Genomic DNA, 26,739 nt, shown 5'->3' with positions numbered 1-26,739 from the left:
GGTGTAAAAAAAAAAAAAAAAAAACTATCAGATGACAAACAACAATATAAAACGTTTTACAAGTGCTATAGTATGAAAATCGAGCAAAAATAAAACATTCCAATGATCCATGAAGTGTATATGATTTACATACTCACTGTTGTTGACTCACTGTCTGCATACAAATATTACACAACAACTGTTGATTGTCCTGAAAGTTGGGAAAGACGGACTAAAGTGTGGAAAATTTTAGTCCAGTTAGCCTTCTAAATGTTGATTATAAATTGTTTACCTCCCGAAGAGTAAACATTTTTTTTTTTTTTTTTTTAAATAATAATACCAAAATTGATACACATGACCAGATGGAATTCATCAAGCAAAGACAAACAAAACGACACTACATGTCACAGAATAAAAATTGGAAATATTGGTATTACGTTTAGATACAGTAGAAGACTTTTCTTTGCAAAGCACTTTAGAAACTCTGTTTATCACGACTTTAATTGACATATTTACAGCACTGTATGAAAACCATCAGCCAGAATAAAAATTAACAGAGTCAACAAGGTCAAGTTCTCCCATGACTTATGTACCTTTTTCAACAATACCACCTAAACTGTTTATTGATTAAGACACTTTGATTATCAAGATGTTTATGGCAAGAACAGTAGACCAGGATACAATATGTTGCAAAAGAGCTAATAAAAGGGTCAAATGGGACTTCTATTTTTACAAGACTCTGCTACGGAGCACAGTTCAGAACTTAAATTTGTTCCTATTCACCGATCTAATATGTTGGTTGGAGGAAAATCGATGACTAGAATATCAACGGCTGCTGTAATTGCAGCCAGCTCACTTCTGAGGGAACTGAACATTGCTGATGACAGCATGTCCAACTTCCTTTTAAAGATCTGGCAGGAGTACCAGAAGCGTTTCCACTGGGGGACTCATTGAGGGTTTATGGAGTTGTGCTTTTTACATAGACTTTATATCAAACAAAACTGATAGTAGATGCAGGATATTGCTTACAAAAGGTTGGACCTAGAACAACCTAGTACTGAAAAATGGATTACATTGCACAAGACTTTTACATAATGGGAAAACTGTCTTTTTCCCTTCAAGTTGCAACGGACACATTTTGGTGTACAATATAGTAGGGATGTCAAACTCATTTAATTGGATGGCTGCTAGAAATAGACTCGGCCGAATCAAGGATTCTCCCCAAAATGTTAGAAAAAAAAATTGGACAAACCCCTAGGGATGTCACTCTTAGCTTTAACCAGCCACTATTTGCTCCCTACTTTTCACTTTTAAGGGCCTGGCATGTCTTCTCCCCACGTTTGTGAAGCCTCTATATGGGGTGTGTGGGCACTGCCTGAGACATCTGAATGAATGCTATTTTTCAGTCGATGCCTGATGTGGGAAGTAAAAAAAAAAAACATATCACGTGTTCATCTGGTTTACATAAATAATACTGTATGTAGCACTGAAGTTTAAAATGTTGAGCTCATTAGTTTCCAAACAAAGATTTAAACATATATATACAGTATATCTTATTTGTGCATCTAAAATTATTTAAAAACTGTACACACCAAGGACAATTGTCATGCTTCTTGCATACTTGGCCATTGAGGGTGATTCTGATATTTTGTGCAGTTTGAGTAAAAATAAGACAAGAACATGTTTAAGCAGATGCATATCTGTCTAGAAAAAGGATAACTTACTTACTTACACTATTACATTTGATTCTATTGTATGCTGTACACATAGATAAAAATAAACTTGTTTTACTATATAACTGCAATAGAAAATGTATTTAATTTACTTGCTGCTGGGTTGGGTCTTTCTCTGTGGGCATAATTAGAGCATTATATTGTGTTGTGCATTATTTTGCATAAAGTGTAATTTATCCTTTGAGACAAAAAAAGTAACATTTGTCAGCATGTTGACTCATTTGCTGCCATTTACGACACAATGTCCAAATCATTCAAAGTGGGAGGAATAAAAAATATTCATTCGCCTCTAGCCTCCCACTTCAAATGGATTGGACGTCTTTTAAGCCCCTTTCACACACATATCCTGGTAAATTCCCGTGTAAGGTGACGCGGAATTTACTTGCTTTCACACATGGAGAGATATCCCGGGAAGAACGCAGGTTGGACACTTTCAAAGACTTGTCTCGTGTTGCTGACTCGCGGGGATGTCTGCTGGCGCGATTTTATAACCCGGACATTATGTCATTTTTGGTGAGCATCGGCTGTCACATTCTGTTGGTGAGATCCTGTTTTGTTACAGAGACAGTTGTGGGAGCGTTCCCGACGTTGTACCTGCAGCCAATTCAAGCTCATCAAGACTGTATTTAAGCCCATGTGATCCAAAAGAAGGTTTCCGAGATATTAACTTGCTGGGCGACATTCAACACCTTGTACTCTCGAATTTCATGCATTTGCTGGCTTGGGCATCTGCCGCCCTTGTTTTGAAATGCCCTGCTTTGTGATGGTATTTGAGTGTATTTGTTTTGTTGTCTTCTCGACTCTCTGTCTACCGCTTAGGTAAGTATTATTGATTCCAGTCAACTTACTGTCACCTCCCATTGTGTTATTTCCCCTTTTCCGCGATTAAGTGTATTTTTGTTAGTATTTAATAAACCCTTGAAAGCATCCCTCCGTTGTTTTCTGCTTTGAGGTAAAACTTTGTTTCCGCAGTTGCGGACCTTACCATCGGCAACAAAATAAACCATACATTTCCAAAGATGGACGATGGATTTTCTTCCTCGGCTCTACGATCCAGTAGTAATTTAATGTTGTTCTGTTTTCAGTTTGATTTTCGCCTTTTCCAGTTTGCCATGTTAATAACTGTGATGTTTGTTTACCGCTTTTCGTCTTATTGCAAAGAAAGAGGAAATGACAATCCGCCCGTTATGATGTTTACGTCATCAGCTATCATGCTGTGACCCGGGAAACAAACGTGGGCTTTCACAAAATGCATATGGTGTCGAGGAAGACGGAAGGCAAAGACGAAAAATTCTGAATCCTGCCTCCAAAGTGGAAGAATACGATTGCGGGGGATTGAGGGGGGCTTCCTCGGCATGCATATCAAAGGCTCACGCGGCGCGAGACCGCGCCGATAACGTCAGCACTCGTACACGTCATATTGGGCGTGCGCAGCGGTGCTACTAAACATTCAAAACAGCAAATATGTCGGCTTTAATTTACTGTTTTAATAATATTTTTCAATTAAATATGTTGAATGTTTCCATTTTTGTGCCTTTTTGAAGAAAAGAAAAATGCCATTGCTTCGAGTGGGCGGGCATATTTTTTTCCAGGCTGAGGGGTGGGGTCAAAGTGCATCATTCTCTGTCGCCCTGTAAATCAGCACTGCTCCCTAGGGCCTGGCATGAATACTACATCGTTTTCATGCGGAATTGCGACATTGTTCGAATGGAGACGCAAATGCAAATTTTAAATTTTTTGTATTCTCGGAGAGTCACTATGTAAACGGCCTCTAAGACGCGACCCGTTAAATGCCCGCGTAATCTCCGTGTTAGTCGACCCCGGAAATTGCTTTCACACACAATGCTACCCATTCAGGTATATGTGAAAGGGGCTTTAGTGACAAACTCATTGAAATTGAACGTTTGAAACATGAACATTTCTGCAGTGAGAGTTTATTCATACTTACGTTTATTCGTTTTGACTATTGCTGTACATGAAAGCCAAAGAGCTAAGAATGTATCCATATACACCATATACAATAACTACCGTAAAACGGCAGTAATCTTGCAAATCTCAGGTTAGAAAAAAAAAAATAATAATAACTTAAATGGAATCATGTCATTTATTCTTGTCATCACAATTTAAAGCATCACAAAATGCCGAGATAGATTTCAATCGTCATTTTCATTATGCAAATCAATTAGTAACTCAAATGAGAATAAAAATCATTCAATACAAGAATACAGTATTTTTCCATTGTAGCGCACCACTACTCGGATTACAAAACTAAGAAACAGAAGTGCTGTCTGTTGTGTATGCCTTTTACATCAACTTTTGCATAAAGATTAGAGATTTTCAGGAAGGAAAAGCACATCATGGTTCACCGCTGTGAGGTTCCAACATTGAGCAGCTATAAAACTGAATTGCAAATAAGCCCTGTGCCTGCTGAATGAACACATGCACTGTACATAAAGAATAATGGCATCTCTAAGGGGAGCACCAGCTGCAACTACATAAAAAAAGCAGCAATGAAAAGTTAAAGGACCAAAAATATTCTTTTGACAAAAGTCTTGATTGAAACTATTGTGGATTCATAATTCATATAATTAAATCACTGGTAGTACTGTGTGTCCTACATTGCAGAGGTTGGGCAAAACTAAATATTTGAATTCTCTCTAAAGGTTTTTATGGTACTATTAAATACCAGTAAATCCTTTTCTGGCAAAAACAAGCCCATTAGCAAAGGTGTTGACGGATGAATCTTTAGTCAATCTTGAAAAGTTCACCTGGAATTTTCATTTATCTCAGACATTTATCCTTTCCTATACATCAAGCTTTGTCGCATAATAGCTCAAATAATGAGAAGCGTAGACAAAGCAATAAGGCTCAAAATAAGCAAACTGCCGTTGGTATAGATTTTGATGTACAAAAATAAGGCCTATAGAAGCTGAAATCAGATCAGACAAATTAAACAACAACAACAACAAAACACCCCGAAGAGAAACTGAGCAGCCAAAAAACGGAATGAAAATAATAGACTGTTGGAAATCAATTTAATCTCAGTTGTAAACGAAGGTATTGAAGGTCCATTTTCCATTCCTACAGCTATCATTATTTTTTATTTTCATACACCTGTCCACTACCCACTATCTTTGAAGCCAGTTCCCTCCTACCCAACTGTTTGATTCCATCATCCCTCAGTACATCTGGCATCCAAGTTGCTATACAAAAGAGGGATTATTGTTTCTCTGTTGGTTTGTACGCATAGCAAATGGATCATCTGATTGTCAGCTCGAGATGAAAGTGTCCCAGTGGACAATGAAAGAAAATTATGCAAAACTGTGGAAAAACAAGAAGCTTTGATGCCTTGCTCAAGGGAACCTGAGCACTTGCATCACCCTGACAATAAGCTGCAGTTTTATCTGTCTGCAGCAAAACTCGTGAACGTCAGCATTTATCTCAGGCCAGTCTACTGTAATGGGACGCTGAAGCTCACAATACTTGTACAATAATGTGATACATGATGAGAGGCACAGTGTTGTCACAGATTACTTGAAAAAGCAATTTAACTATTGATAACTGATTATGCCTAAAAAATAAAAAAAGAAATCTAGTTAGTTTACTGATGACTTTATATTTAAAGTAACTAAGGTACTTTAAAAGTAATTTATCGGTTACTTTTCACTAATTTTTGTCCCTTTGCTGCCTCAACATAAGAATGTCAACAGAAAAATGTCATCTCATGTAATTGACTTTCCGATAATTGAATTTAGAGCGGTAGATCAGAATTTTTCACATAAGGCTTAATCTTCGAGTAAGCGGGGGTTTAATTAGTTGATGGAGTTGATTTCAACCACCATTGACTCCCGCTAGCTTATCCACCTTGGACCTCAGAAACAAAAAATAACTGACAAACTGTATGGAATTTGTTTAAATTAACTCCACCGACTAAATAAACCCATGCTAACTCGAAGGTTAAGTCCAATGTCAAAAATTCTGAAACTCGGGTTAGGGTTTAAGGGTAAGTGTTAACAGCCAATCAGTGCCAATGTAAAACAATACAAACTGACTGCACAATAATCAACAACACACAAATGAATTTTGCAATAAACAGTGCAATGAACACAAAGGTGGGGGCAGGCGCAAATACACGTGCTCATCCCGGAAGTACGCCGTACAAACACGCGGCCAATTTGGCCACAAAACATGGCGACAACCAAGCACTTTACACTCAATCGGACTTACAACACATCCCAAAGATGCTAAACGAACACGTCAACTCACTGCTTAAATGTGCAACATAAATATGACGAAAACAATGCTTGACGACTTGGAGCGATGACTACCCGCCGTTGCAACGGCAAAGCTATGAAACAGCCACTCATGTAGCAGCTTCAACCTATTGCTGGAACCCTCCTTTTCTGAAGGAAAAACACTTATGTTTTTTCATGGACGCACACAGATGAACATTCCCTCGCCCATCTCAACAGATGGCTAGACTCGGCTCGAATGGGCACCTGCGTTCATCACGCTTTTATCAGTCCCAAAACACTTAGCACATGTGACTCGAGACCAAAACAGGAAGTAACTATTAGTGATTACCTTGGAAACGAACATTTGGGAACCTTTCTAACATTTTCTATTCAAAATGGTCTTCGAACATGATTACAATATTCTTCATTCTACGTATATATGAGGCAAAAACAAAACGCACAGACACCATGGAAACTAACTTTAATCAAATTACTGGTTTGGAAAAATGATTGCATTAGATTGCTCATCGTTGAGGGGGTCCGGTTTGGTGACTTCAGCATTGCATTTCTGCTTTTTGCAGATGATGTGGTGCTGTTGGCTTCATGAAGTCGTGACCTCCAACTCTCACTGGAGTGGTTCGCAGCCGAGTGTGGAGCGGTTGGGATAAAGGTCAGCACTCCAAATCCGAGACCATGGTCCTCAGTCGAAAAAGTGTGGAGTGCCCTCTCCGGGTCGGGGATGAGATACTTCCCCAAGTGGAGTAGTTCAAGTTTCTTGGGGTCTTGTTCACGAGTGAGGGTAGGAGGGAGCGGGAGATTGACAGGCGGATCGGTGCAGCGTCTGCAGTAATGTGGATTCTGCACCGGTCCATAGTGGTGAAGCAGAAGCTGAGCCAAAAGGTGAAGCTCTCGATTTACCAGTCGATATACGTTCCTACCCTCACCTATAGTCACGAGCTGTGGGTCGTGACCGCAGGAACAAGATCCCGGATATAAACGGCCGAAATGAGTTTCCTCCGCAGGGTGTCCGGGCTCTCCCTTAGTGATGGGGTGAGAAGCTCGGTCACCCGGGAGCGACTCGGCGTCGAGCCGTTCCTGCTCCATGTTGAGAGGAGCCAGCTGAGGTGCCTCTGGCATATAGTTCAGATGCCTCCTGGATGCCTCCCCGGAGAGGTGTTCCGGGCATGTCCCACAGACGGGAGGCCCTGGGGACGACCCAGGACACGCTGGAGAGACTATGTCTCTCGGCTGGCTTGGGACCACCTCGGTATCCTGCCAGAGGAACTGGTTGAAGTGGCTTGGGGGGGAGAGGGAAGCCTGGGCTTCCCTGTTAAAGCTGCTGCCCCGCAACCCCACCCCAGAGTAAGTGGAAGATGGATGGATGGATGGATGGATGGATGGATGGATGGATGGATGGATGGATGGATGGATGGATGGATGGATGGATGGATGGATGGATGGATGGATGGATGGATGGATGGATGGATGGATGGATGGATGGATGGATGGATGGATGGATGGATGGATGGATGGATGGATGGATGGATGGATGGATGGATGGCAGTAACATGTTACCGACAACACTGGAGAGGCACAATGGTGAATTGGAGAATCCTCATAGGTTTGCCTGTTTAAATTTGCTTGACAAAAGAAACTGGAAAAACCTAATCTCATCGTGGCAAACTCATATATATGTTTACACTAGTTAAAAGAAAAAAAATATGTATATGCGTATCTAAATAAAAGTTTTTAAACACTGTAAGTGTGATGATTATGATTTGAGGTATATGTAAAAGAAAACAATGATTGTACATGTATATCTTAACATTTTAAAATAAAATATTGTACATTTTTGTTGAATTGAAAAAAACCTGCGATGGACTGAGGGCGGTTTGAAGCGAGATATAGCGAGGGATCACTGTATATCAGGGGTGTCCAAACTTTTTGCAAAGGGGGCCAGATTTGGTGTGGTAAAAATGTGGGGGGCCGACCTTGGCTGAGGTTCTTTACGTAAAACACCAATGTATTTAAACAAATTTTAGCAAGCCATTCTGTTTCACATTTGCTTTTTTATTATAATTTCAACAGTCTTAACCATGTGTTTCGGTTCATTTGAAACATGCAGTTGAATATTCACTTAACTTTTTTTTGTTAAAGAAACTAGCTTCAAGTTGCTTCAATTTCTCGTAGCGTTCCTTCCCTGCAATCTTGTCGTACATGTCAGCGTGTCTCGTTCGGTAATGTCGCTAGACATTGAAAAACTGACTTTAAAAACAGCCACTGTCTCCTTGCAAATAAGGCAAACATGCGTATTTCAGTGAAGAAATAGTCCAATTTCCACCTACCCTTGAAGTGTCGGCCCTCACAGTCAACTTTCCTTTTTTTGTTTATTGGCACCATTTTAGAAAATTGGGGGTAAAGTGTCACACGCAGTGATGTCAATCAGAGTGCTGCTGCTCCTCCAGTAGGTAAATGAGGAGCAGCATTTAATGTAAGCTACTTCATATGCTGCTCAATTTATTAAGTCTATGTGCGGGCCAGACATTATGGATTTTATGACAGAGGCTGCGGGCCGGATGAAATTTGACCACGGGCCGCATTTGGCCCCCGGGCCGGACTTTGGACATCTCTGCTGTTTATCAATGTTGTCCTCAATTTTTCAATAAAAGTACTAGACGCTGGTTTTCTGCAGCTATTGTTTCCTCCAACATCCCAAAAATATTCATGATAGCTTGGTCAAACACTCTAAATTCTTTGCAGGTGTGAATGTCAATTTGAATGTGATTGGGATTGACTGTTTGTCTTTATGTGTCCTGCTATTTGCTGGCATCCAGCTCAGGATGCACGTAGTCGGGTGCAATCAAGGGGCAAACTCCTGTGTGGGAAAATATAGTCCTTGAAGTGTTTAAAAACACTCCAGCATCAGGGATTGACACTGGAGAATTAAAAAAAAAAAAAAAATAGAGCAATCTTTTAAACTGCCAAATTTCACTATAAAAACAAGCAAACAAAAAAACAAAAACAACAATAATAAACCTGGTACAAACTCTAAATATACACTGAACGGCGACACCCTCGCTTTATGACAATTGGGTAAGGGTAAATTTTATTTATTTATGTATTATTATTTTTTTTTTTTTCTTTGTACCACAGTCATTAAGGCATAACATTCAGTGGACATCCAGTTGTCTACTCAGGATGTTTGTTTTTTAAAAAACCTTGAACAGACTAGTTTTAAGAGGAGTGATGTACTCGCCCAATTACACTATACACAGGCTTTGCCAAAGCGGATGAAAAAGACTAAGGCTGTCATGGCACCCTGATTAGTGAGTAGTGGGGAGCAAATGGAGGCCAGCTATCACAATGGGTGACTTCACCAATGGTTTGTCCAGTAATTTTTTTTACTGACAATTGCTGCGATATGCTCCAGCATCCCCACGATGAAGATAAGCGGTGCAGATTATGGATTGATGAACATATCAACACATCAATGTGCACATTAAGATGGGTTGGAACGCCTTTTATTTCATCCAGCACACTTCCAGCTTGAAGCTAAAAATTTACTTGTATTGCTACCATTCACAGCAAAGCAACACAAGTGTAAAGCACTTGGCACTCTGAGGAGATGAACTTCATTTATCATTTATGACAGTTACAAGCTGTGGATGGAAAAAAGTCAATTGTGATACCCTCTAAACTCACCCAGCATGGCTCAAAGGTAAAGTGGGTTTGCCCAGTTATTGAACACAGCCCCCCGAGGCCATGTTAAATTGTACTGATGAGAAAGATATCCCTGTGCTGCTGAGCTACAGTATATCTCCTATTAAATGTATGAAAGTAAATGAGATGTGAAAGGCAGAGTTGAGTATATTGCTTTATCAGTCATTTTTAACATTTGCATCTAGAACACATCCATTGATGAACCTACAAATTGATTGAAATTTTTGTTGCCTTTGTTTCGTTTAATTTGGGATGATAATAGTATACAGTGGGGCAAATAAGTATTTAGTCAACCACCAATTGTGCAAGTTCTCTTACTTGAAAAGATTAGACAGGCCTGTAATTGTCAACATGGGTTAACTTCAACCATGAGAGACGAAATGTAGAAAAAAAACAGAAAATCACATTGTTTAATTTTTAAAGAATTTATTTTCAAATTAGAGTGGAAAATAAGTATTTGGTCACCTACAAACAAGCAAGATTTCTGGCTGTCAAAGAGGTCTAACTTCTTCTAACGAGGTCCAACGAGGCTCCACTCGTTACCTGTATTAATGACACCTGTTTTAACTCATTATCAGTATAAAAGACACCTGTCCACAACCTCTCAGTCAGTCACACTCCAAACTCCAATATGGCCAAGACCAAAGAGCTGTCGAATGACACCAGAGACAAAATTCTGGACCTGCACCAGGCTGGGAAGACTGAATCTGCAATAGGTAAAATGCTTGGTGTAAAGAAATAAACTGTGGGAGCAATTATTAGAAAATGGAAGCCATACAAGACCACTGATAATCTCCCTCGATCTGGGGCTCTATGCAAGATCTCACCCCAAATGGCGTCAAAATGATAACAAGAACGGGGAGCAAAAATCCCAGAACCACACGGGGAGACCTAGTGAATGACATACAGTGAGCTGGGACCACAGTAATAAAGGCACCTATCAGTAACACAATGCACCGCCAGGGACTCAAATCCTGCACTGCCAGACGTGTCCCCCTGCTGAAGCCAGTACACGTCCCAGCCCGTCTGCGGTTCGCTAGAGAGCATTTGGATGATCCAGAAGAGGACTGGGAGAATGTGTTATGGTCAGATGAAACCAAAATAGAACTTTTTGGTAGAAACACAGGTGAAAGAATACTGAATTGCATCCGAAGAAAACCATACCCACTGTGTAGCATGATGTTTCCATCCCCATGCTAAGAAGCATTTCAAGGTCCTGGAGTGGCCTTGCCAGTCTCCAGATCTCAACCCTTTAGAAAATCCGTGGAGGGAGTTGAAAGTCTGTGTTGCCCGACAACAGCCCCAAAACATCATTGCTCTAGAGGAGATTTGCATGGAGGAATGGGCCAAAATACCAGCAATAGTGTGTGAAAAGCTTGTGAAGAGTTATAGAAAATGTTTGGCCTCCGTTATTGCCAACAAAGGGTAACAAAGTATTGAGATGAACTTGTGGTATTGACCAAATACTTATTTTCAACCATGATTTGCAAATAAATTCTTTAAAAATCAAACAATGCGATTTTCTGTTGTTGTTTTTTTTTTTTTCCACATTCTTTCTCTCATGGTTGAGGTTTACCCATGTTGACAATTACAAGCCTCTCTAATATTTTCAAGTGGGAGAACTTGCACAATTAGTGGTTGACGAAATACTTATTTGCCCCACTGTATATTTAATAAAACCCCAAATTAAGTATCTAAAAAGCAGAACTCACTATACTTGTTTAATTATGATCGTGGGCTTTGACACTGTTTTTCCATCTGAGCCAGAAGACTACACAATCACCATTCTGCATTGACACATGTCATAAACACCCTTCGCATGGAGGATGAGCCACAAAAGACCTTTGATAAAAAGCTGCTGGTAGTTCACGGAGTGCTTTATCCAAGTATTTTGACAGAATGAGTGGAAAGGAAAAATGTGGTATGAAAAGGTGCACCAGCCACAGGGATAACCGCAGCCTTGGGAGGATTGTCAAGCTTTAATAGGAATGGATTGAGGCTTGAGTACAGACATTGACAGCCACCACCAGTGAAAACATTTTTCAAGATTTATATTCACTTAAATGTTTGAAATATCTTTATAAGATTTGTTCGACTTTAAAATTACATGCTATAATCTGTTGGTTAAATGCATTTAGGTATTTGCCCTGTGTACAAAGAAAACCCTTTGTATACAGGTAAGTCATGAACAATTTTATGAGGCCTTGATTTTACTTTGGCTTAATTATTGAGGCCTTATTAAATGTTACCTAGTAATCAAAATCACATTTTCTAATCAGTTTGCTTAACAAGTTACAGACATCCGTAGAAATGCCAGTCAGCATAAAAAAGAGGACTGTTCAGTGTTATCTTTGACACTTTCACCCAACTGACTCAACACTAAAAAATATCACTTTACTTATTTGTATTTGATGCTACCTCATATTTACTTTGAGATTGATACCAACTTAGATTTCATGAAACAGGTGGCCTGAACATGTGTAAAGGTAATCCACTCAACATAATGCTGGTATTTGTTCCAGACCGTTGAATCCATTCAGCTGCGTTTTGGTGATATCAAGCTGAATGTATTTTGCAGTTTCACTAAGCAGATGATCTGCACCGCCTCAAATAAGGCAGGTAATAACAGAAGCTGAACAAAAATGTTAGACACGTATTGCACGTGGAGCTTTTTTCTATGAGTTTTACAGACAGTATTTTATCATAATAAAGGCAGACTCTTTCAAACTGGATTTCCCCACTATTGAGATACATTTAAAGAGGGTTAAAATATTAAATGAAATTATATTAAAGGGAACCTCGAACTTAAAGACTTGTAGGCTCTAATACGCCACTATTGTTCTCTTTTACTAATATGTTATTAGAAACACATAACATATTGCCATTAATTTAAAAATCTATAATATTTAGTACATGTTTTGACCTACGAAGGGCGCCATGTTTTATGCGCGCAATGGACACTCAGGGTGATGACGTAGTTTGTCACTCACTTGACAAACACTATCGGTCTTCTGCAATTCCTTCGACACGGTGAGACGTCCAACACATGCGCACATCGGTTAAAAGCAGGGAGTACTTACTATTTTTTTAATTGAGTCTTTTACTACCTTTTCATTGTCTCATAATACTTTTTGCATGTGTTTCCCTCTCATACGTTTAAGCAATGTGTTTTCTTGTGGTAGCTTTAAAGCAGATTGTTGATCTGTTGACCACATTAGTCGTTTTAAATATAAACCACCCTTATTTTATATTACTACGTTTAGGTATTTTCGTAAGGCATCTTTTGTATGTTCTGGCTGTATGCATCTAAACAAAACAAGCTGAAAGAGCAAGGTAGTACTTTGGGTGTCAAATTCGCTTCTTGTAGGACATTTCACCGGTGTAGCACATGTTGGCAGAACACCGTTTTTTGTCATACTCTTGTCTCATCCCGTTTTTCCTGTTCATTTTGCTTTTGCTGCTCCTTTTGTGAAATATCAACAGTGCTGTAATGCCCATTAATGTTCCTCTCTGGTTTAAATTGAAAGGTTTGAACAGATGACATGCCCGGCAGCGTAACCATGTGACATCACCGCCCTGCGACGTCAACAGCAATGGCAACCTACTAGTTAAACTAATTTTACAAATTGTATAAAAACGAAAACACCAAGAGGGGTTTTCATATCAAATTATCTAAACTAATAACCTTTATCTTTTCAGAATGTCACGTCTTTCTATCCGTGGATCCCTTTAAAGAGTCCCCCTCTTCTTGAAACTTAGACGGATAGCGTTATCTCTTTATTCAACCTATCCCGTTTAGCTGTATTGTTATTGTATTTTATTAACTGAAGCTGATATGTGCCTGTGCTCATGAAAATGCTACACATGCTGTAGAGCAGTGGTCTCAAACCGGTCCTCAAAGGGCCGCAGGGGGTACTGGATTTCATTCCAACCAAACGAGACAAATACCTTTTCACCAATCTGGTTTCTTACAAGTGTAATCAGTTGATTGCAATCAGGTGCTGCTTATGTTAGTAGAAACCTCATTGGTTGAACTGTTTGTGCTGGATCTGTTGGAACAAAAACCAGGACCCACTGCGGCCCTTTGTGGAGTCGGTTTGAGACCGCTGCTGTAGAGTAACAAGAGGATGCTGTGCCCTGCTTTCTGGTCTTTCCCAAAAGAGTATTTTAGGTTTACAACTTTAACAAAATTCAACAGCACATGTCCTGATGACAAACAGAAGGCGGGAACGCATAACACAGGTTTGAAAATTGCTCCATTGGCTCCCATGTGTTTTGGAAACGATTTTAAGGTTCTTATTTTTAAGTGGCTTAATGGTCGGGGGCCCCCCTCATACTTCACAACGAAAGTTACGTATGTAACTACGGTTCTATGAATCCCGAATGACCGCCAGAGGCGGTGCTGAAAGCACTGAATGATCCCTTCGCGCATGCGCAGTGCGAGTATTAATACCAAAAAAGTCACCTGTGACCCCAGGTTGACCTCCTGCCGGGGTATAAGTTCCGGCGTCAACCTCGTACCAGCCCCTACAGAACCTTCTCGCGTGTGGCACGAGGATTCTGAGTGACGGAACGCTCTGGCGGTCATTCGGGATTCATAGAACCGTAGTTACATACGTAACTTTCGTTCTATTTCATCCCTGCTAACCGCCAGAGGCGGTGCTGAAAGCACTGAATGACCAATACCAGCGGGGTCACGAAGAAACAGACACAAACCTCACAGGGAAGTCCCCTCCGATCCGAAGACCGCACCCAGCGGGTGGGGAGAGGTGACGTCCAAACAGTAGAACCTGAAGAAGGTGCCAGGCGCCGACCATGAGGCGGCGGCACAGATGTCCTCCAGAGGCACCCCTTTCAGGGCAGCCCAGGATGTGGCCACGCCCCTGGTAGAGTGACAGCGCACACCCGACGGCAGGGGGCGACAAGCCATCTGATAGGAGTAAGAAATAGTATCAACGACCCAATGAGAGAGGCGCTGCTTGGAGAGGGCAGAGCCCCGACCACGTGCCCCGTAGCAGACAAAAAGTTGGGACGACCTACGAAAACTTGCCGTGGAGTCCACATAAAGCCTCAGGGCCCTCACCGGGCACAACAGCTCCTGTCTGCTCCCACCCTCCCCGGGCGGGGGGCGGTAACGAGCAAGGCGTAAGGGACGATTGCAACGGGAGCCAGCCAACACCTTGGGCATAAACGCAACGTTAGGCCACAGTGTGACACCTGAACCCTCGGGGTGCCAAAACATGCACGACGGGCTAACCGAGAGTGCGTGCAGTTCGCCAACCCGCTTAGCAGAGGCAACGGCCAGCAGGAACGCCGCCTTGCGGGCGACCCACTGAGGCCCGGCCGCATCCATAGGCTCGAAGGGGGGGCGGCACAAGCTGTCAAGCACCAGCTGCAGATCCCAGACCGGGGCGCGAGGACACCTGCGGGGGTGGAGCCTCAGAGCCCCCTTGAGGAATGTAGCGACCAGGCCGTGGTTCCCCACAGATCCACCAGAGACCTTGGCGCGATGAGCAGAGATGGCAGCGACGTAGACCTTGAGGGTGGACGGAGAGCGACCAATATCAAGGAGGGACTGTAAGAAGTCCAGAACAGTGGGGACAGAACAACTCACCGGGTCATCCCCACGGTCCCCGCACCACTTCACGAACAACCTCCACCGGCCAGCGTACTGCAGCCGGGTGGAGGGCGCCCGGGCGTTCAAAAGCGTCCGCCTGACTGAACTCGAGCAGGCGTCAAACAGCGAGTCGGTCCCCTCAGCGGCCAGACGTGCAGGCGGAGACGGCGAGGATCGGGATGCCATAACTGGCCCCCCAACTGGGACAGTAGATCCCGCCTCTCGGGGAGGCACCAAGGCTCGCCGACACACAGGCTGCGCAGCAGGGGAAACCATAGGCGAGCCGGCCAGAAGGGGGCCACCAGCAGCAATGAGTGCCCCTCCAAAGACACCCTCCGAAGCGTCAGCCAGATCAGAGGGAGCGGCGGGAAGGCGTAGAGCAGGACCCTCGGCCAGGGGTGGGCCAGCGCGTCCTGACCGAGAGGGCTGGAGCGCTCCCCCAGGGAAAACCAGAGAGGGCAATGGGCCGACTCCCGGGAGGCGAAGAGGTCCACCTCGGCTTGGCCGAAAACTCCCCAAATCGCGCGCACCACCTCGGGATGGAGGCGCCACTCCCCCGCCGGGAGGCGACGGCGGGACAAGGAGTCCGCCAGACGGTTCAACTGGCCGGGAAGATAGGCGGCCCGCAGACTCGCAAGACGAGGGGCCGCCCACACAAGAAGACGGCGGGAGGCCTCCAAGAGATGAGCGGACCTCGTGCCCCCCTGGTGGTTGATGTGGTACACGGCGGCAGCGTTGTCTGAACGCACCAGCACGTGCCTTCCCCGTAGGAAAGGGTAAAAGTGCCGGAGAGCCAGGTGAACCGCACGCAGCTCCAGGACGTTGATGTGGACAGCGTGGTCCCGCAGAGACCAGCTGCCCCGAGCAGCCCTGCACTGCCAGACGGCACCCCATCCCAAGCGACTGGCGTCCGTAGTGACCACCTCGCGACGGACTGGGGCAACCCCCAATGGAACGCCCTCCAACAAGAAAGCCCCGTTCCTCCACGGCGCCAAGGCCACCGCGCACCGGCCGGAGACTCTCAGTAACCGTCGTCGGTGCCGCCTGGCGTCCAGGCGAAAGCCATTCAGCCAACGCTGCAGGGGGCGCAAGAAGAGAAGACCAAGGGGCACGACCGCGGTCAGGGACGTCAGCACGCCCAAAAGACGCAGAAAGGTCAGATACGGACGTACCTGACCCACCGGAAAATGCGAGAGGAGGCGAAGAGCGGCCTCCACCCGACGGGACGACGGTCGAGCCAACATGGCCACCGAGTCCAGAGACACCCCGAGGAAGGTCGCCTGCTGGGAAGGAACCAGACACGACTTCCCCAAATTCACCCTGATGCCCAAGCGATCCACGTGGGCAAGAAGGACTGCCGTATCGCCGTACGTCTGAGCGCGCGACGGCGCACACAGCAGCCAGTCGTCGAGGTAGGGCAGAATCTTCATGCCCACCGACTGGAGGGGAGCCAGACCAGCCCGCACAACACGGGTGAACACCCTCGGGGAAAGGGAGAGCCCGAAGGGGAGCACCCTGAACTGCCAGTGGCGACCCCTGTAGGCGAAGCGGAGAAACCGCCTGTGGCGAGGAGCGACCGGCACATGAAAGTAGGCGTCCTTCAGGTCCACGGAGGTGAACCACTCCCCCCGGGCGACCACCCGCAATACATCCGCGACGGTCAACATGCGGAACGGAAGTACCTTCAGGTACCGATTGAGGCCCCGCAAATCCAGAACCGGCCGAAAACCGCCGGTCTTCTTCGGAACCAGAAAATAAGTTGAGTAAAAACCCCGGGGGCAAGCCCGGGGATCCACAGGCTCGATGGCCCCCATGGCCAGGAGAGAAGACAGCTCCCGGCTCAGAGCCAGAGCCCTCGCCGGGTCCGAGACAGTAGTCACCCGGACCCGGCGGGACACGGGGGGCCGGCGTCGGAACTGGAGCACGTACCCATGGGTCAAGGTGGATATCACCCAGGGGTCCGAAACTCGAGCAGCCCAGTACCTGAGCTGCTGGTGTGAAAAAAATCCGACGGCCGGCCCAACGGCCTCAGTCCCTGCCCCTCCGGCCCCGACGGGCCCTGGGGGGCTGGCGGGCGGGAGGCCCCGCCTGCGCCCGACGTGGAGGCAAGCGGGCGGGGTCACGAAAGGAATCGGCTGAATGCCGGGAGGCTGGCTGGGCACCATAGCCCCCATCAGGGGAAAGGTGCGCCGCACGGCGAGGACGAAAACCAGCAGAGGGAGCCCCCAGCCCACCTGCAGGAGCGGAGCCCCGACGCAGGCCCGACAGCTGTTGCCTGGTCGCACGGGCCGAAATAGTCCTCTCCAAGGCAGACACCGCCGCCGAGCCAAAAAGATGGCCGGGTTCAACCGGAACGTCACGGAGCGTCCTGCGGGCAGGCTCAGTCAGGGGGGACTGAGCAAGCCACACCTGACGACGAGCCTGCACAAGATAGGACATCGTCCGCCCGAGCTCCCGCGTCACCAGGGCGAACGCGTGCAACGCCGCGTCGCAGAAGCCCACATGCCCGAGAGGGCCAACAAGAGGTGAGCCATGGAATTACCGATGCGCCCAGCACGCGCACCGGCACCATAGGCCCGGAGAATGAGTTCATCCGTCAGCCGACCCTGTGGCTGAGGGCACCGCACAACCGGGCGGAGAGACTCCTCAGGGGACACGATGAGGGATGCAATGGCGGGCTCAACACCCGGCATGCGGTCCAGGCCCACAGCGGCCGGATCATGCATGGCCGCCAGAGCCCGACCACCGGCCGAAAGACGAGAGAGAGCCGCCGGATCCCTCCAGCCCGCATGGAGCTCCCTAACAAAGTCGGCCGAAGCAGGGACCGCAAAATTCGGGGCGGACCGCTGGTGCCGAAAAAATGCGCTCGCCGGCGCCGAAGCGGGCCGTTGAGGCAAGTCCAGCTGTAGACGCGCCAACGCGCCGCGCAGCACCGCCAGTATGGAAGCGTCAGGGGAGCCGGCTGACGAGCCCAGCGCAGAGGACGAGGAGCCGAGCTCCGAAGGCACAAACGCCGACTCACCCACGTCATCATGGAACATGGAAGCCGAAGCCGCCAGCGAGACGGCATCGGCCTCCAGGTCAAGGTCGGGCATGCCAGGCGAACGCGGATCAAAAGCAGCCGCTGAGTCACCCGGGGGACGGTCACCCAATAGAGACCGCAACTCAGCCACCTCCCTGCGCAGCCGCTCGACATCAGAGGCGAGCAGCTCGTCAACTTTCGATCTCTTCGGACGGGGGCCGGACGGAGGAGCCGAAGGACCGCGACGCTTCGAGCGCCTAAGCCCAGAAGGGGGCCGCGTCTCAGATGCGGACGGGCCCCCGAGCACGACGGGGGAGGGGGACGAACAAACATCCGCAAACCCCCCGCGTGGGTCGTCAGATAGGCCACGGCAAGCCGCACACCGGTTCAGGGTGTCGGACGGCCCAAGGAGGGAACCGCAGGCCACACAGCAGTGAGAGCCCTCCATAGCGACGCGACCGTGAAAACAGCGAGCCGAGGGAAGGTGGCGCGAACGGCACCTACACGGCAAGCGCAGGCAAGCCAGCAAAAATGCTCACCACAGGTAAGCTAGCGAAAAAGGCTACCCACGGGTAAGCTAGCGAAAAAGGCTAACCACGGGTAAGCTAGCGAAAAAGGCTAACCACAGGTAAGCTAGCAAAAAAGGCAAACCACAGGTAGGCCAGCGACCGATCGCCCACAAGCGGCGGAAAAGCGACGCCACACGGCGAATGCCCGCGCGCGGCCAAACAGGGCGGCACGAAAGCCGACGCGGCGGTCGAGCAACGCGCCGGCGGGGACAATCAAACGGGCGAACGGAGCCGGCGGCCGCGCAAACAGCGAGCCAGCCGCGATCACTCACCCAACACAGACGCCGCCGGCCGGGAGAGGGGTCGCGCACGAAGCCGTCACCGGCGCGGGTCGGCAGTAGTCCCAAGTCCGGAAAACGAAACAAGAAGAAAGCCAAAGACTTCCCGATTGCCAATAGAGTGACGCAGCCTTAGGAGGGCGAACCCGCAGCTCCGACTCAAAGTCTAACAAGGCTATACGCGACACAAGTAGCAACTGCCACGCGAGAAGAAAAAAGGGGCTGGTACGAGGTTGACGCCGGAACTTATACCCCGGCAGGAGGTCAACCTGGGGTCACAGGTGACTTTTTTGGTATTAATACTCGCACTGCGCATGCGCGAAGGGATCATTCAGTGCTTTCAGCACCGCCTCTGGCGGTTAGCAGGGATGAAATAGAACTGCTTTTACCTTCCGAAACCTGTACCTCTGGCAGAGGTGTCATGGTGATTCTCAAGGACAGGACAAACACACGGTGAGGTGTCATGTCAGGTGTACAACCGTTGCCTCTGGAACGGTCTGCCATAGAACCTGCTGGCTAGAGCTTGGCAATATTACCAGTATATCGGTATACTGTATGTAGTGATGTGAAGCAACACAATACACATATAGCAATATAAGCTTCAATATTTTGCGTGGATACCTATAGCTTTTTTTGAGGTTTATTTTCTTTGTCAATTTTTCTCTTTCCGTCTATTGTCACAGGTCAATGTTACACGCGTGAGTGAGTGAGTGAGTGAGTGAGTGAGTGAGTGAGTGAGTGAGTGAGTGAGTGAGTGAGTGAGTGAGTGAGTGAGTGAGTGAGTGAGTGAGTGAGTGAGTGAGTGAGTGAGTGAGTGAGTGAGTGAGTGAGTCAGGGAGGGAGGGAGCATGGCTGAAGTGAAGGCCTTTCACTGAAGGGCAATTTGGGCTTTTATACCACTGTACCACAAATCTTTGGTTGTATGGATCAGCAACTTCAGTTAACTATAACGTATCAAAAACTTATAGGAGTTACGAAATGTGTGCAACTTCAACAGGTACTTTGAGCTGCCAGTAAATGCATCATATTTACACAAAATCTAACACGAGCACACATGTACACACAGCAAAATAACATGGCCATTTTAATCCAGTAATTGTATTCACATGTGACAAAAGAAACTGAAATCCCGAGTGCCAATAGCCTGTTTGCCTTGGCCCAACAATGTGTGCGTCTCCTTTGAACAGATAATTCAGATATGCTATTGCAGCTCACACCACCTTTGTAACGGAAAACGGGAGCTCTGTGTTTTTTCTACAGTGAATGCTTATGCGCTTTAAAATGCTTATTTTATGTAAACCATTCAGTATCATCCCTCTAATCTGGCATCACTCATTTTGAATATGATCAGTCTTTAAGCCTGCATCGCCAGAGGCTTTTACAAGAGAAGAGTTGCATTCTCTGAAGCTGTGATTCCCACCCATTAGTATCTTCAGACATCCATTTCCAATTTCTCTCAATTTGCCTGTATATTAACCACTTTGTATAAATAAAATACCTTTGATCAACTGTATGCACCTAGAAAGGATAATAACAGAGAACAATTCAGGACTTGTCCTCCAGTTGTAGTAGGTAATTGTAGTAATTCACTTTTGTGAGATTTATATTTAGTAATATGCCTTTAGATGGTAAATGGTGTTATACTTATATAGCGCTTTTCCACCTTTCAAGGCGCTCAAAGCGCTTTACACTATCTCGCCATCCACCTACTGGTGACGCAGCACCAGGAGCAACGTGGGGTTCGGTGCCTTGCTCAAGGACACTTAGGTGAGTTCATCAGGGCGGAGAATTGAACCCACAACCTCTGAGTTGGGGGGACAACTACTCTACCACTGAGCCACACCACCCCACTTTAGCTTAATTTTTAATGTAAAATACACATCTTTGCTATATAAAAGATGTGAATCACTGTCCTACATATTATTTGTTAATCCTTTTGCAAGCCTTGCATAATGATGTGTAACCTTCGCGATATATAGGATGTACACCCACCATCTGTCTATCAGAATGTGACCCTTTTCATGCATATTTATGGGGCTTGTGATGCCTCCACAGTTAAATTGTAGCACAATAAATAATTGCTTGAAACTATTGCTCCATAGCAAGCATGTTTTGAGTTCAAATGTTAATAAGTCATCCACTGTTTATTAAGATAGTAGTTTTTGTACTGATATGTACAAGTTTAGGACAAAGATTAATATCGTACTGTTGTCATGATATTAGAATTTTCGACTCGATATAGATACTCATAAAAATACTCTTCTAGTAGTGCAAAATCAAATTTCTGGTAAACTGTGATATTGCAAAAAAAAAAAAAAACTAACCCCCCCCCAAAAAAAATAAAAAAAACTGAGTATCGATACTTTTGCAATCAGATTTGAGAATCAGCATCAGATGTATGCATATAAATATATTTTATTTATTTTATTATATAATTATAATAACATATCCATCCATCCATTTTCTCCCGCTTATCTGAGGTCGGGTCGCGGGCAGCAGCCCTATTTTTTGAATTCTTTCCACTTTTTAGGCTTGTATGAGTTGCTAGATAACACACTGCATATGAGATACTGATAAAATATTGATTGTCGAGAAGTGCTGTACCATATTCTATAAAGAAGGTTTATAAAAGATTTTGTGGGATCACAAAATATTCCCAATTGTGTTGTGTTGTGTCTTCACTGTGTATCTTTTCAGCGTCAAGAAATGGGGATTTGCTGAGAGCTGCTAAAAGCCCCTAATGCAATGCTGACAGGTTGTTCAGCATATATCTGTATTTGTGTGTACACGGAGGTGTGCGTGTGCCTGTGTGTGTACGCCTGGGTAAGTGTGCGCTCCAGTTCCACCATTGTCACGCCACTGCACACTAAGCATGTCACATGTCACAACTACTTTCCTCTAGCAATGACTCGCCATCAGTCATGTATGCCTTGATACAAAGGAACACTTCCTCACTCATGATCAAAATGAAAATTGATAATTTCTTCAGATTTCATAAGTGTACACAGTAAATAATCTACTTCACACAGATTTATTGCCGCAACATCATGAATAGAGAGAGCTGACGGGAAGTGAAAACATGCAGCTCAAGAGGGAGAGGGATGAGTGTTTTCGTTCCCATTACTTCCACTGTGTTATTAAAGCATAATTATGGCGGTAATGACCCTGTAATTTACACACCTGTTCATTGCTTACGCACTTTATCTCTGTTCTTTTTATCCATTTCTCTCTCTCTATTTTTGTCAAATATCCACTTAGTAAAACAGCATGATGGTAAATAATGGCAGTAATCTAGCAAAATCATATACATTTGCTCTTCAATTCAATACTTTAATACCTACTTCACGTGAATGAGGGCACAGTTCTCTCCACAATGTGGAAACTCGTAGGCTAAAAATATTGTATATTTGTTTTCGAAGCTTCAGAGACTTCTGTTGATAAACAAGTTTTTTTTTTTTAAACTAAAGACTAACAACCTTCAAAATTTCATCATTAAAAATGTTATCAAAGTGGTTTTTAGGGTTTTTTTCTACCCTATAGTTAATAAAGTGATGAGGTAAATAATAATCAAATACATTGGAGGAATTAAGGTTGAGCGTTTGAGAGAAACTAAATGTCACAGCGATATGCCAGTACAAGTTGTTAATTATGTAAGTCATGAGGTGGTGGGTAAATTGTTTGGATGTACTTCCATTCGTTTGGATGTGCTGTTTGTATGCTCGTTTGACATGCAGTCATCAGTAAAATAATGTTATAATGCGCTTTTGCAGTTCGAAGTGCAATCACAAATGAAAATGTGTTTTAAAGGGTTTTTGCAACACGCTGTACTTTAAAATATGAGTCACTTCAAGTCACTTGTCCACAATACACGCACACGCACACCAGCCCCCACACACATACGTACTCTACAAGTTGAATAAAAAGAGGATGGACATAGAGCGTTGAGTCGAGCAAAGAGTAACTCACTGTTGGAGCTGGGCAATATTACTGGTAAATTGTGATATAAAGTGACAAAATTCACATATTGCAATACAACGCTCGGTTTCCAATATTTTTCTTAAATATTTATTTGCTTTAAATATCTATATCTTCTTCTCTTTGCTGAAATATCTATATTTTCTTTGTCAATTTTTCTCACAGACACCATCTTACCCTGTGACATCACAAGTGAAGCTCACGCATAGACAATGGATACTAGATGCAAGACGCAACTAAGATCGACATAATTTCTCAATTCATCTATTGTTTAAACTGCTTTTAACATAAAAATAAATAAATAAAAAATAAATCTTTGTGAGTCATCACCTTATCGTGGTGGAGGGGTTTGTTTGTCCCAATGATGCTAGAAGCTATGTTGCCTGGGACTTTATGTCCCCTGGCAGGGTCACCCACAGGAAATGGGTCCTAAGTGAGGGGCCAGATTAAGCATGACTCAAAGACCCCTTTTGACGAAAAACACAAATGTTCAAATGGAGTTTCCTTTGCCGGAGCGCGGGTTACCGGGGCCCCCCTCTGGAGCCAGACCTGAAGGTAAGGCTCAAAGGTGAGCGCCTGGTGGACTGGCATGTACCCTTGGGGCCTGGCCAGGCACAGAACAAGAAGGCAACGTGGGTTGCCTTTCCATGGGCTCACCACCTGTGGTGGCCAGAGGGGTCGAGTGTGTAAGGAGTTGGGCGGCCTTGGCAGTCTGACCCCCAGCTACTGAAGCTAACTCTTGGGACATGGAATGTCACCTCTCTGGCGGGAAGGTGCCCGAGCTGATGTGTGAGGCAGAGAAGTTCCGACTCGATATAGTCAGACTCACCTCCACACACAGTTTGGGTTCTGGTACCAATCCTCTCGAAAAGGGTTGGACCCTCTTCCACTCTGGAGTTGTCCACGGTGAGAGTTGCAAAGCAGCTGTGGGCATACTTATTGCCCCTTGGTTCGGCGCCTATACGTTGGGGTTTACCCCAGTAGACAAGAACGTAGCCTCCCTCCGCCTTTGGATTGGGGGACGGGTCCTAACCGTTGTTTGTGCTTACGCACCAAACAGCAGTTCAGAGTACTCACCCTTTTTGGAGTCCTTGGAGGGTTTGCTGGAGAGCCCTCCCTCTGGGGACTCCCTCATTCTGCTGGGGGTATTCAACGCTCACATGAGGAATGACAGCGAGACTTGGAGAGGCATGACTGGGAGGAACAGCCCCCCCCAATAAGAACCCTTCTGTGCTCTTCATGGATTGTCGATAACGAACACCTTGTTCAAATATTTGGGTGTCCATATGTGCACTTGGCACCAGCACACTCTCGGCCCCAGTTCGATGATTGACTTTGTTGTTTTATCATCGGCTTTGCGGCCGCATGTTTTGGACACTTGGGTGAAGAGAGGGGCGGAGCTGTCAACTGATCACCACCTGGTGGTGTGTTGGTGTGGTTGAATGCGGGGGAAGATACTGAGCAGACCTGGCAGGCCCAAGCGTATTGTGAGGGTCTGCTGGGAACATTTGGCAGAATCCCATGTCAGAAAGACCTTCAACAGCCACCTCCGACAGAACTTCTCCCTTGTCCTTGTCACCTCCATTGTTGAGGCAGCCAATTGGAGCTGTGGCCGTAAGGTGGCTGGTGCCTGTTATGGTGGCAATCCTCGAACACACTGGTGGACACCAGCGGTAAGAAAGAAGGAAGCCTACCAGGTGTTTTTGGCCAGTGGGACTCCGCAGCTTTGGCGGATGCCGAGGCAAAAACCCAGACATGGGGGAAGTTTGGCGAGGCCAGTCGGAAAAGGATGGTGTTCCCTCTCCAGGTTGGGGATGAGATCCTGCCCCAAGTGGAGGGGTTTAAATATCTTGGGGTCTTGATCAGAAGTGAGGGTTGGAGGGGGCGGGAGATCACCAGGCGGATCGTTGCGGCGTCTGCAGCTATGTGAACTCTGCACCGGTCCGTAGTGGGGGAAAAGGAGGTGAGCCAAAAGGCGAAGCTCTCAATTTACCAATCGATCTACGTTCCTACCTTCACCTATAGTCACAAGCGGTGAGTCGTGACCGAAAGAACAAGATCGCTGATACAAGTGGCCGAAATGAGTTTCCTCTGCGGGGTGTCCGGGCTCTCCCTTAGAGATAGGGTAAAAAGCTCAGTCATCCAGAAGGGACTCGGTGTCCAGCCGCTACTCTTGAGAGCCGTTACGCGTTGAGAGGAGCCAGTTGAGGTGGCTTGGGCATAGAGTTTGGATGCCTCCTGGACGCCTATCTGGACACTGGAGAGACAATGTCTCTCTGCTGGCTTGGGAACGCCTTGGGATCCCGCTGGAGGAGCTGGTTGAAATGGCTGGGGGGAAGGAAGTCTAGGCTTCCCTGCTAAAGCTGCTGCCCCCGCGCCCCTACCCCGGATTAAGCGGCTGATGATGGATGGATGGATGGATGGATGGATGGATGGATGGATGGATGGATGGATGGATGGATGGATGGATGGATGGATGGATGGATGGATGGATGGATGGATGGATGGATGGATGGATGGATGATTGAAAAGTCTATATAAATCAGGTGTAATTGTGCAGAAATGTCAGAACTCTTTTTTTCAACATGTGATGAGGCTCCACTCAAAGTGCACACTCAATGCACATTGGAGTCACGCAAATCCACTCCAAGAAAAATAACAAAATGTGTTGCAAATGACTTACTACCATGAAGCATGATTGAAAATTAAAGATTCAAGTCAAAGAGGTGGAAGTAATGGACTCTTATTATCAACTCCCTGGGTAGAATTGGAATGGGAAGATTTAAGAATAAAAAAAATACATCATAACGAAATGTTGTTCACTTGTTTTCAAAACCCCAATTTTGTATGAACAATGGCATGCAAAAGAGGGTTTATATGACAAGTGATCCAATCCAAAATGTGGTTTTTTGATCTATTACACACTTATGTGTGCAGGGTGTGTGGGTGTGTGTCTGTATAAAAGTGTTGCGCCCGCGCAAGCTTTTTCAGCCCAATGTTTGTGTTAAAGGATGTTATGAGCCTGTTATGTGGATTCCATTAGGTCCCTGGTTCGTCACAGATAAGTGCAGTGCTAGCTGCCAGGACTAGACTATTATATAAGTAGACAGAGCCACTGGGACTGTATCCATTTTATTTCATTGAACTGTTGAGAGCTTTAGTTTTTAGCCATTTTGTTTTACAAGGGGGGTCCCTTTCAATCATTTGGGCTCTTGGGCTGTACCAAATGACAATGCTATTACAATGACGCATGTGCTGAACAAATACGAAATATAAAATTACATCCAAAGAGAAATATATCTTTTTTCATAATAATAATGTGATTTAGCTGCAATGGGCTGATGTAAATGTTCAGATACAGCTGTCCCTTGCTATTACACACTTCATATTTTGCATTTTTTCATACAGTGAAACTGAAATATAACCTGTTCGAGAAATATGTATAAAGTATGTGGTAGAGTTGTCAGATAATGACTTTTTAACCGATATCCCACGGCAAAATCCTTTTGAATGGATGTAAAAGATGCAGACTGGACATAATAATGATAATAATAATAATGATAATAATAATTATGACATTTCATGACATCTTTGGCAAGCATTCATTAATG

At 45.4% G+C, this 26,739-nt stretch overlaps 2 protein-coding genes across 4 annotated transcripts in view; both read right to left on the bottom strand.

Annotated features, from left to right (window-relative positions):
- The window catches only part of lrfn5a (leucine rich repeat and fibronectin type III domain containing 5a), a 173,067-nt gene that overhangs the window by 110,267 nt on the left and 36,061 nt on the right, over positions 1–26,739 (bottom strand). The gene's annotated exons all lie outside the window — the stretch shown is intronic.
- LOC130931304 (uncharacterized) lies at positions 15,348–19,618 on the bottom strand. Its single transcript, XM_057859970.1, has 4 exons — positions 19,543–19,618; positions 19,148–19,328; positions 17,758–18,806; positions 15,348–17,652 (listed from the first exon to the last, which is right to left on the bottom strand). The coding sequence occupies exons 1-4, from the start codon at positions 19,616–19,618 to the stop codon at positions 15,368–15,370; spliced, it is 3,591 nt and encodes a 1,196-aa protein (XP_057715953.1). The 3' UTR covers positions 15,348–15,367.

The sequence above is a fragment of the Corythoichthys intestinalis genome, chromosome 15 (assembly GCF_030265065.1).
Source record: "Corythoichthys intestinalis isolate RoL2023-P3 chromosome 15, ASM3026506v1, whole genome shotgun sequence".
NCBI classification, from domain to species: Eukaryota; Metazoa; Chordata; class Actinopteri; order Syngnathiformes; family Syngnathidae; genus Corythoichthys; species Corythoichthys intestinalis.
The sequence above is the reverse complement of the archived record's forward strand: the minus strand, read 5'-3'. Positions and strand labels throughout refer to the sequence as shown.